The sequence below is a fragment of the Jaculus jaculus genome, chromosome 4, assembly GCF_020740685.1.
Source record: "Jaculus jaculus isolate mJacJac1 chromosome 4, mJacJac1.mat.Y.cur, whole genome shotgun sequence".
In the NCBI taxonomy this organism is placed as follows: Eukaryota; Metazoa; Chordata; class Mammalia; order Rodentia; family Dipodidae; genus Jaculus; species Jaculus jaculus.
Genome location: NC_059105.1, coordinates 132,695,233 through 132,707,614, shown reverse-complemented (window position 1 = coordinate 132,707,614; position 12,382 = coordinate 132,695,233). Strand labels below are relative to the sequence as shown.

General features: G+C 40.8%; 1 protein-coding gene and 1 pseudogene across 1 annotated transcript in view; one reads left to right on the top strand and one right to left on the bottom strand.

The window, feature by feature from the left end:
* The window catches only part of Usp34 (ubiquitin specific peptidase 34), a 299,630-nt gene that overhangs the window by 210,322 nt on the left and 76,926 nt on the right, over window positions 1-12,382 (top strand). Inside the window, exons 50-51 of the mRNA XM_045147284.1 lie at window positions 5,489-5,642; window positions 11,316-11,394. Of these exons, the coding sequence (XP_045003219.1) occupies window positions 5,489-5,642; window positions 11,316-11,394 (233 nt within the window). The remainder of the gene's footprint in view (window positions 1-5,488; window positions 5,643-11,315; window positions 11,395-12,382) is intronic.
* Window positions 8,487-9,040, bottom strand: LOC105944564 (annotated as a pseudogene).

Below are 12,382 nucleotides of genomic sequence, written 5' to 3'. Positions count from 1 at the left end.
ATAAACATGGTTGCTGTCATTGCAAAGTTCAAGTCTTGGTGGTATTGAATACAGATTTACAAGGTTGGTTTGCTGCCACATAGGACAGTGAATAGGTTATGGATCTCAGGGAATTCACACTATCATTAGAAAGTGAGATTTGAGGGCTGGAGAGATGGCTTAGCGGTTAAGCGCTTGCCTGTGAAGCCTAAGGACCCTGGTTCGAGGCTCGGTTCCCCAGGTCCCATGTTAGCCAGATGCACAAGGGGGCGCACGCATCTGGAGTTCGTTTGCAGAGGCTGGAAGCCCTGGTGTGCCCATTCTCTCTCTCTCCCTCTATCTGTCTTTCTCTCTGTGTCTGTCGCTCTCAAATAAATAAATAAATTTAAAAAAAATTTTAAAAAAAGAAAGTGAGATTTGAAACCAGGTGTGGTGGCGCACACCTTTAATCCTAGAACTTGGGAGGCAGAGGTAGGAGGATCACCATGGGTTCAAGGCCACCCTGAGATTACATAGTTAATTCCAGGTCAGCCTGGACCAGAGTGAGACCCTACCTCGAAAAACCAAGAAAAAGAAAGAAGGAAGGAAAGAAGGAAGGAAGGAGAGGAAGGAGGGAAAGAAGGAAAGAAAAAACAACATGAGATTTGACTAAGAGACTGAGAAGAAAGGATGAGTCTTTTAGTGCAAGCAAGAAGTATTGATTAATGAAGTGAACTATAAACAGTAACAATACTTTTTGGCTCCATGCTATGTTAGTAATTTTTTTTTTTAAATTTTTTGTTTATTTTTTTTATTTATTTGAGAGCAACAGAGAGAGAGAGAGAGAGAGAGGCAGAGAGGAAGAGAGAGAATGGGCGCGCCAGGGCTTCCAGCCACTGCAAACGAACTCCAGACGCGTGCGCCCCCTTGTGCATCTGGCTAATGTGGGTCCTGGGGAATCGAGCCTCGAACTGGGGTCCTTAGGCTTCACAGGCAAGCACTTAACCACTAAGCCAACTCTCCAGCCCTAGTAATTTTTTTTATTCATTGTTTCACCATTAGGTTTTCAAATAGATATTAACAAAAATAAAAAGGACATGGGGAAAAAAGTTACTCTAGTAGCTTAGAAAATGATGCACTTGATATGGGAAGGCCATATTTATAAAACAAAATTTTTTAAAAATATATATATTTTTCTTATTTGAAAGAAAGGGAGAGGAAAGAGAGAGAGAATGATGGGCAGGCCAGGTCCTCTGATGACTGCAAACAAACTCCAGATGCATGTGCCACGTTGTACATCTGGCTTATGTGGGTCCTGGAGAATTGAACCTGGGTCTTTTGGCTTCGCAGGCAAGTGCCTTAACCTCTTGCAAGTAAAATAAAATTTTAAAAAGCTAAATAAAAAAAAGTGAGGGAGAAAGACAGAGAGAGAGTGGCTCTGCCAGGGCCTTCAGCCACTGCATACTGACAACAGATGAATGCGCCATTTTGTGCATCTGGCTTTTCGTGGGTACTGAGGAGTCAAACCCAGGTCTTCAGGCATTGCAGGCAAGCACTTTAACTGCTAAGCCATCTCTCCAGTCTATAAAACAGAACTTAAATAGTAGTTTCAAGGTGAGAGTACTAACAAAGGTGGGAAAAAATGGTGGAATTCTTTAGGGCCTTTCCATCTTGGGAATCAAACCCAAAGCTTTGTGCAGTCTATACAAGGGCTGTACTATAGAGCTATAACCAGCCCCTAACTTTCATAATTTAATGAATAAATGAATCCCGTAATGATTTTGAACATCTTTTTACTAGTTTTTACTAGTACTGGGAATACAGTAATGGCAAAAACCAAAAGCCATTGCTCTCTGTGAGGTTTGTGTGTTATTTGTCTGCTGCTAGAAGAAAGAACAGCCATGGAAGTCTCTAGGTTTCTAGCTTAAACAGTAATGAAAGAGGAATATAATCTGTTTCAAGGTTTCTAAAAAAGATGTGTGGTCATGAATATTAAATGATATATGAGAAGTGCTTCCAGGAAGAATAAGCCTATAAAGTAAAGAAAAGAAAGAACGAGAGAAAGGGAGAGAGAAAGAGAAAGAAAGAACGAAAGAAAGAAAACAAGCTTGTTTGTAGCAGAACTTTTTGGGTCCCAATAGGAAACCAAATTCTAGTGCATTAAAAATGGTACATGGGGGCTGGAGAGATGGCTTAGCTGTTAAGGTGTATGCCTGTGAAGCCTAAGGACCCATGTTCAGCTCTTCAGATCCCACATAAACCAGACACACAAGGTGACACAAAGCACACAAGGGTGTGTATGCACACAAGATGGCACACAGGTCTGGACTTAGATTTCATTAGCTGGAGGCCCTGGCATGTCAACTCTTTCTCATGCTCTCTCCTGCTCTTCTCTCGCTGTCCCTCACGTTTTAAAAAAAAGGACTTGGGGGCTGGAGACATGTCTTAGTGGTTAAGGTACTTGCCTGCAAAGCCTAAGGACCTAGCTTCTACTCCCCAGAATCCACATAAGACAGATGTACATGTTGGCTTGTATCTGGAGTTCATTTGCAGTGACTAGAGGCCCTGGTGCACCCATATTCTCACTCTTTCATAAACAAGCATTCAAGCAAAATAGTTCTTGGGCTGGTCGTGGTAATGCACAAAGTTAATTGTAGCCGTCAGGCTCAAGTAGGGGGATCACTGTACATAGCAAGTTTCAGGTCATGGGCTGGAGAGATGGCTTAGCGGTTAAGCGCTTGCCTGTGAAGCCTAAGGACCCCAGTTCGAGGCTCAATTCCCCAGGACCCATGTTAGCCAGATGCACAAAGGGCTGCATGCATCTGAAGTTCATTTGCAGTCTCTGGAGGCCCTGGCACACCCATTCTCTCCCTCCCTCCCTCCCTCCCTCCCTCCCTCCCTCCCTCCCTCCTTCTCTCTCTGCTACTTTCTCTCTGTGTCTGTCACTCTCAAATAAATAAAAATATACAAAAAATTTTTTTTTAATTTCAGGTAGTTCTGGGAAAAAGTGAGACCCTACCTTTAAAATCCAAAATATAAAAAATAAAAAGGTTGGTACTTGGACACACCATACTGGCAAATTCCGTTAGTTCCAACACTTGGGAGGCTGAGGTAGTAGGTCAGCCTGGGCTAGAGTGAGAATCTGTTTAGAAGAAACAAACAAAAAAAGATACTTGGGGGCTGGAGAGATGGCTTAGCGGTTAAGTGCTTGCCTGTGAAGCCTAAGGACCCCGGTTCGAGGCTTGGTTCCCCAGGTCCCACGTTAGCCAGATGCACAAAGGGCTGCATGCATCTGAAGTTCATTTGCAGTCTCTGGAGGCCCTGGCACGCCCATTCTTTCTCTTCCCTTCTATCTGTCTTTCTCTCTGTATCTGTCGCTCTCAAATAAATAAATAAAAAATTTTTTTAAAAAAAAGATACTTGGTGCATAAGTAGAAAACTACCAAATTGTTACTTAGGTAAGTCTGGAGGTACTTGAAGGACCATATGGGTTAAGAAAAAGAATTCAGGAAGAGGGCCTGAAGAGGTGGCTCAGTGGTCTAGGTGTTTTCTTGCAAAGCCTAAAGGCCCAGGATTGATGCCCTGGTGCCCACCTAGAGCCAGTTTTGCAGAGTGGTACATGCATCCAGAGTTTGTTTGCAGTGGCTCTATCCTTCCCACTCTCCTTGCAAATAAATAAAAATATAAAAAAATATTTTATTTTTATTTGAGAAAGAAAGATACAGAAATAGGCAGGAAGTGGGAGAGAGAGAATGCAGCCACTGCAAATGAACTCCAGATGTGTGCACCCTCTTGTGCTTCTTACGTGGGTCCTGGGGAGTTGAACCTGGATCCTTTGGCTTTGCAGACAAGCACCTTAACTGCTAAGCCATTTCTCCAGCCCTAAAAAAATATTTAATAAAAGAAAGTATCAAAGAAAAAAGTTAACTCAAGAGGCAGAGATAGGAGGATCACTGTGAGTTCAAGGCCACCCTGAGACTACATAGTGAATTCCAAGTCAGCCTGGACTAGAGTGAAACCTTACCTGGGATGGGGGGCAAGAGGAGTAGAGTCTAGCTCTTCTTTTAGCTTTCTTTAATAAGATATTTTCACATCAGTGAGTGTTGTGACAATGCTTTCTTTAGATTGTAATGGTTTCTAGAAGCCAGTATAACTATACTAAAAAGAAAGAAAGAGCCAGGTGTGGTGGCACATGTCTTTAATCCCAGTATTCGAGAGGCAGAGGTAGGAGGATCGCCAAGAGCTGAAAGCCACCCTGACACTCCATAGTGAATTCCAAGTCAGCCTGAGCTAAAGTGAGACCCTACCTTGAAAAAGAAAAAAAAAAAAAAAAAAAAAAAAGAACATTAAAAAAAAAAAGAAAAGAAAGAGAACACCTAGCATTTAATGAGTGTCTGATAAATGTTCTACCCTCACTGAATGGAAGATAACAGATGAGTTCTAGGCTATTCTTTAAGAGAATGTACTCTTTGTTTCAAAAAAACAGGAAAGAAGAATGCAGCATTATACATAACAGAATATAGAGGGAACTTTTAGGTTTGTATGTTTTTAAGTTGCAGGAAATGGCTTTATAGTGATAAATTTGAAAATACAAATACTATGCATTATTTATGTTTCTCATTCTTTGTAGACTATTTATCAAACCATTTGAAAAGATGTGATAGGACTTTCTGTTACCTGTGCTTCATGTGTACGTAGATTTACATTTGCTAGGCCATAAGTTACACATGCATTTAGATCCTACTCCTGCTTGCATAAGCATATAGAATACATACCACTCAGAGCCTCTTGCTGCTGCAAATGAACTTCAGATGCATGCACCATGTTGTGCATCTGGCATTATATGTGTACTGGGGAACCGAACCTGAGCTGCAGGCTTTGCAAATAAGTTCCTTTAGCCACTGAGCCATCTCTACAGCCTTTAAATTTTAAATTTTTATTTATTTATTTATTTGAGACAGAGGGAGAATGGCCGCACCTGGGCCTCCAGTCACTGCAAACGAACTCCAGATGCGTGTGCCCTCTTGTGTATCTGGCTAACATGAGTCCTAGAGAATCGAGCCTTGAACCGGGGTACTTAGGCTTCACAGGCAAGCGCTTAACTGCTAAGCCATCTCTCCAGTCCCAGCCTTTAAATTTTTGAAGATGAGAATCAAGTGCTTTGTTTTTGTTTCAATGTATACAATGCTAATACATAGTGCTTTTGATTATGTTTTGAAATATGTCAATACAGTGCTCCATTTTCCTTAGCACAAAAAGATAAAAATATAACCTTTTATACCTTGCATATTTTGTTCATAATAATAAAAATGAATAAAGCAATTAATACTATACATTTCAAAGAACTTGTCAAGTCAGACATTTAATATTGGGGTTGCTTGTGTATGTACAACTTACAATTTTTTCTAGTTAATTGTATAATTATGCTTCTCAAAGCACTGACTGTATAAAGTATGCTACAAAACATGAGCCTAAGATACTGTTTTACATTTTTAAAGTTCCAGCCATTATCTTATATTAATTATTTCAGGCTTCAAAGAAGTCAGTGATCTTTCAAAAGACACAGAGAGCTATGAGTACGACTTAATAGGAGTGACTGTTCACACAGGAACAGCAGATGGTGGGCACTATTACAGTTTCATCAGAGATATAGTCAATCCACATGCTTATAAAAACAACAAATGGTAAGTTAAAAAGTTTTGTTGTTTTTTGTTTTTGTTTTTCAAGTGTCAGCTCTATCCCAGGATGACCTTGAATTTACAAAGATCCTTGTCACTCTGCCTTCCAACTGCTGGGATTAAAAGGGTGTGCTACCATGCTCAGTTTAGATTTCCTTTTTTTGTTTTTTTTTTTTTTTAACTATTTTAAACTGTAAATGTGGTGTTTTACTCTTGCAATATTATTTTCAGTTTTTCTGAAAACTTTGTATGAAAAGAGAAAAGAAAAAATTTAACTTTTTTAAAAAAAGAATATAAGCCAGGTGTAGTGGCACACGCCTTTAATCCCAGCACTCGGGAGGCAGAGATAGGAGGATCGCTGTGAGTTTGAGGCCACTCTGAGACTACATAGTGAATTTCACGAGAGCCTGGGCTACAGTGAAACCCTACCTTGAAAAACCAAGAAAGGGAAAGGGAGGGGTTAGGGAGGGAGAGAGAGGGAGAGGGAAAATGAATCGGTTCTTCAAGTTATGTATGGTTCTCTGAATTCTTGAGTATTTGATGAATCCTTTCTCATAAAAATGAACTCACAGATTTTTGTTAACAATCTTAGGAAATTCATAGACAAAATATACACCTGTCAACTACAAAATACTTTCTATAAGGTGATCACAACGTCATTTAGAAGTTGCCTGCATCCTTCACTGTGCTCTCCTTGCCTTTTTCCTTTCACGAGTATTTTTATGTTGTTATTTTGTTTTGTTTTTCTAGGTAAGATCTCATTCTAGTCCAGGTTGACCTGGAATTTACTATGTAGTCTCCTGCTGACCTCTAATTCACAGTGATCCTACTACCTCTACCTCCTAAGTGCTGAGATTAAAGGTGTGCACTGCCATGTCTGGCCTATTTTGGTTTTCAATCTTTTATCAAGTTAACACCAGTCACTAGTAGCTATTGTTTAGTTCAGAAAACCTCAGGAAGTATCTCATATATAGGGAACATATGTTTGCTTATGTACTGTTTTAATTTTTGGAGTGTTGCTTTGAACAAAACACTTAATTACTCATTGATTTGTAATTACCAGAATAGTTTAATTCAAGCCTGGCATAGTGGCACACGCCTTTAATCCCAGCACTCAGGAAGCAGAGTTAGGAGGATTGCTATGAGTTTGAGACAACATAGTAAATTCCAGGTCAGCCTGGGCTAGAGAGAGACCCTACCTCAAAAAAAAAAAAAAAAAAGTTTAAGCTGGACGTGGTGATGCACACCTTTAATCCCAGCACTCGGGAGGCAGAGGTAGGAGGATCACCATGAGTTCAAGGCCACCCTTAGACTACATAGTGAATTCCAGGTCAGCCTGGACCAGAGTGAGACCCTACTTCAGGGGAGAGGGGGTCAGGGAGTTTAATTCAGCTCTTCTCCCTTTTTCAGACATCATGACCAAGGGCATGTTACTTTTATTTGGAGTTTTTCACGGTAGGGTCTTGGTCTTTTCCACCTGATAGCATAATCAGATGGAAAGCACATCCCTTAATTTTGGCCACCTTAGATAGCTTTACATGTTTTGTTTTAGCAGACTTGATTTTCTTTTTTATATATATATAACTCTATAGTTTTATTAAGACAAAAGCTAACAGTATGGTATGAAGTTTACATTTAAACAAAATTTTCAGACATCTAACATATGCCTAAAATGATTTAATGATGTAGCTCTAGATGCAGGTCTAGACAATACCAAGAATTGATGGGTCTTATGAGTCAAGACAGAGCATTTTGGGAATGTTAATCTAAAGGTTTTATTTTGTGTTTTCAAGTCAATCTATACCCCAATATGAAAAGTATTTGTCTCCTGAGACAGTGCTTTTTGAAGTATTCAACCCTTGAATTGACTCAAATGAAATTTGTGCTGTTAGTGGCTGAACCCTGCCACTAAGTTTCAGAGCTCAAAGTTGAAAAAAACAGGCTCCAAGTGTTTTCCTATCTCCTATGCCACCCTCCGCCCTTCACACAATGCTTCAGCCAGTGGTTGAAAAAAAGTGGTTGAAATAACTCCATGATTATAAATGAAGGGTCTTTTTTTGTTTTCCCCTCCTAATATTAGCACTTCTGAGGTAAAATGATCTGCCTGAATATACTCTCCAATTAAAAGACTTTTACTGCTTCAGTTTCCACCTTTAAAATGTCAGCTTTGGTTAATGTAGGAACTGGCTTTCTCCTTTCTGGGCAACATGATGCTCAGGAAGGAAACATCACAGGTTTGAAGCAGTCTCCCACTGTCCACCTTTCTGGTGCCAATGAAATATTTTGAAAAGTTTCTGAACCTAGAACTAAATCATCGGTTAGCTGTTCTTTCCATTGCTTCTCCGTTTCCCCAATCAGGCTCCTAATTTTAACCACAATCATCCTGTCCATCTCCTCCCTGTCCCATTTCCCCCCCGCCCTCATTAATACACCAGTAATAGCCAAAAACTACACACATGCTACTCTGTAAAAATGCAGTTAACACTGTTGGAAAGAAGGCTGTGGGTTGTGGAGATGCTCTTTGAAGATGAACAGTATCTTTTTTGCTCTCCCACACACCCAGTTCTACAGATTTTGTCCTTCATAGAAGGCCCTTTGCCTTTCTCAGCAAAGTGCAGAATGGGTTGCCTTGAAACACTTACCCTTTCCCCTCCACTGGGATGGGCATACAAACTACACAGCTTGGAACAGCTTTAAAGCACTTGAGCTGTTGCAAGGGCACAGAAACTGTGCTGGCTCTTCAAAGGACATCTTCTCAATCCACCTTTATGATGTGAAGACAAGTAGAATTCTTCCCTCCCCATTTGAAACCCACAGTCAAGAGGTGACAGGGGCTGATACTCAAGAGAGTTACTTCTTGTCGTCTTTTTTGTCATCATCCTCTGAGGGGTAGGAATGCCACGTCAGCCTTTCCTCATAGAAGGATATGACAACCTGACATTGGCTTCCTTGGCAGGGACCAGGTCAGCCTCATCAGAGTTTTTCCATTTCATCAGGAACATGAGCTCTCCTCTGGAATTTGTAGTTCCAAAAAGCCACTCTGGCTCCAAACCTCAGGCAAAGCCTCGTGGCTTTTCTGACTCTTCTTTTTTCTTCTTTGGTTTGCTCTCCTCTCCCTTATCTTCAGAATCAGAGTCAGCTTTCCCCTTGCCTCCCTCTGATTTATCTATCTCATGTGCTATTTTCTGTGAGTGTAGAAACTCAGCAATCAGGTCAGGGCAATCCAGGTTCTCTTCTGGCTTCCACATATTGTCCTCATCTGAGAAACCCTTCCACTTTAGAAGATATTCTACTTTTCCCTTGACAGCTCATCGATTGAGAACTTTTCCCACCACATATTCCTCTTCCTCTTCTTCAAGCACGTCCTCCACTTTCTTCTTGTTCTGTTTTTTTTTTTCCCCCATAGTGCCCGCCACCTTTGTAGTGTAAAGGGTGACGTTGCTCTCAGCAGTGTCCGCATCCCAGGAGAATCGGGGCCATGCTCGCTAGCATGTCACGTAGGGAGCGCAGAGAGAGTAGCACCCAGGAAAGCAAGCAGCGGGGTGGCTGCGCCAGAGTCCCTCACTGAAGCGGCATACCGTAGGCCTAACCAACCGCCCTCCTCCCCCTCAAATGAGCAAAAGAGATTGACTTTCTTTTTAAAAATTATTTTAAGATACTTTATTTTCAAAGTGGGTTACAACTGTGTTCCTACTGTCATCATACAAGCTACAAATGCTTGCTCAGCAGCCGAGAGGCACACTTCAGTATGATTGAACCGTGAATCCAATTCCATGCAACAAAAGTATTAAAATAGTTCCATAAAGCATAGAAAGTTTAACCCCCATTGCTGAGCCTTCCATACTTCTGTATCTTTCTATCTTACTCTTACAAAAACATTACAAAACTAGCAGTCATTAAGTTAAATCTTCCCACCAAGTCACATAATTCAAGCTAAACTTGAAATTAAGAGCTCCATGAATGGTATCTATTTAATGATACTAGTGGAAGCACAGGCTGCCAGGTCATACCACTTTCCTGAGCACCAGACATGGGTAAAGTGTCCTGTTACTCCATGTCAGGTGGGAAGCTGTGGTTCTGTGCTTGTCTCATGAGTTGGCACATTGGTCATGACATCTGATCATAATGGATAGTAGGCCTCTGGAATCCATTGAAGTCGAAATAGCAATAGTGATGTGTCCATGCTTTCAAAGAGCACCCAGCCAATTACCCACATGCATTTCAGGCAGGTTATAGCACTCAAGACCATCACATGTTGTGTCCCAGGTGCTAGATAAGTAATGCTTCTTATCTGGTTTGGGTCTGTTCTGTAGCCGAGGCTTTACATGCGCATAATATAAAGGATGTAGTTAAGTGATCCATATGTTCTATCATTCACACAATACATACATTGTTTGCTTATACCATTCATCTTCATCGTCAGAGCTGGTCTGCTGTTACTTTAAGATGATTTATTCTTTTGGCCATGATGTTGACTACAACCATGAAAGCTCATGTGATATAATGTCTGCTGGCTCAGCAATGATGATTCTTACTCCAGAGCTTGAAGGAAACTACTTATTCAGCACTAGATTAACCATATTGTTGGCTTTCTTTAAAGTAAAGCTTCACAGCCTCAGATTCGGGAAGCCACCACCAATATCAAGTGTATATAGGATGAAACCAATCTCTGCAACTGTCAGAGACACAGTGGGTATCAGACACTGCAGGAAGGTCTCAGGATCATTGTAGCCACTCCCAACATGGAAGCTGACACCAATAACATTAATATTTAGCTCTTTTGCCTATTGCAAAAGAAGTCTGCTGGGTTTGAATGTAGCACCAAATTTAATACTGAGGCCACAGACCACCTGGAAATCATCAGTAGCAATTCTCACAACCAACTTTGGCTACTTTTGTCTTTTGTTTTTCAAGGTAGGGTCTCGCTCTAGCCCAGGCTGACCTGGAATTCACTATGGCGTCTCAGGGTGGCCTTGAACTCACAGAAGTCCTCCTACCTCTGCCTTCCACGTGCTAGAATTAAAGGCATACATACCACCACACCTGGCTCTCCCTCCCCTTTCTTCATTTTAAAGATGAAAGCCAGTGCCTCACACATGCTAAGCAAAAGCAGTGTCATTGAGCTATACCCTCAACACAGATCTGTCAGATTTCAAGGTGGTTATGGGTGTTAATTTTTTTTGTCAACTAAAGTTGTACAAATAAGAACTTATTAGAATTTACCTCATTATAATTTGACCAATATTTATGACATCATTACAAATATTTAAAAAATAGTAGCAGGAGCTAGAAAGATGGCTCAGCAATTAAAAAGTGTTTCCTTCAAAACTTAAGGACCAGGTATTGATTCCCCAGTACCTATATAAGGCCAACTGCACATGGTGGCGCATTCATCTAGAGTTCCCATTGGCTACTAACCCTAACATGCCCATGCTTTCTTTCACTCTCTCTGCTTGGAAATGCAATCACAGCTGGGCATGGTGGTACATGCCTTTAATCCCAGCACGCATAGAGAGGCAGAGGTAGGAGGATCGCCACAAGTTTAAATCCAATCTGAGAATAAGTAGTGAATTCCAGGTCAGCCTGAGTTAGAGTGAAACCCTACCTTAGGGGGAAAAAAAAGGAAATGCAATCACAGAGATACCATAAACACATTTTAGGTAATATGCTCTGTTTCAGGTATCTTTTTAATGATGCTGAGGTGAAACCTTTTGATTCTGCTCAGCTTGCCTCTGAATGTTTTGGTGGTGAGATGACGGTAAGTGATTTAGAATTTTTTATTTTTACTTTGAGATATAAAATCCAGGAGACGAGCCACTTAACTCTAGATGCTATTATTAAATCTAAAATTTATGTCATGTATTGGAACTTTATTATACTTATAGTATACACAGACCCTAATAAATGTTTAAATGTTACTCTTTCTGCTTTAAACCACAATTTGATAAAGATAGAAATTACAAGTAAAGTTGGGCGTGGTGGTGCACACCTTTAATCCCAGCAGCAGGAGGTATGAGAATTGCTGTGAGTTCAAGGCCACTCTGAGACTAGTTAGTGATTTTCAGGTCAGCCTGGGCTACAGTGAGACCCTACCTTCTCCCCACCCCCACCCCCCCAAAAAAAAAGCCGGTCCTGCTTTCAGAAATTCAAGCAGAGAGAGTGAAGTCAAAAGCCATCCCACATAGCACACTTGAGGGCCCCAGTTAGGCACATTTTGCATATCTTTAGATTGGAATTTCAAATCTACTATCACATTTTAGGGCTGGATCCAGCCCAGTGATACCTCCTACAGCTTGGTGGCCACAGACCCAAATTACAAACTGTAACAAAATACTGAGTATATTGGGAGCCATCTATTCTGACTGCCACATTCTGCTCCTGGTCCCTAATAGATTCAAAACCATCACACATTGTAAAATTGGATTTAGTCCAATTTCAAAGATCCCCACAGTCTTTCACCAAGTTAAGATAGTTCCAAAGTCCCAAGTCTCATCTGAGATTTAAGATTGTCTCTTAGCTGTGAATTCTGTCAAGTCAAACAGGTGATATACTTTTAACACACAGGCACAGAGTAAACATTTTCAACTGGTATAAGGCATAGCAAGGAGAGACTAGAACAATGCAAACTCAGCCACCATCAAGCATATATCAAACTTCTGCAGTTCAAGTCCTTTATAACCAGAGACAGTCTCTAAATTTTCCAGTTTTGCCCCTCCTACTGTCTTATTCAAATGTCATTTCGTCTT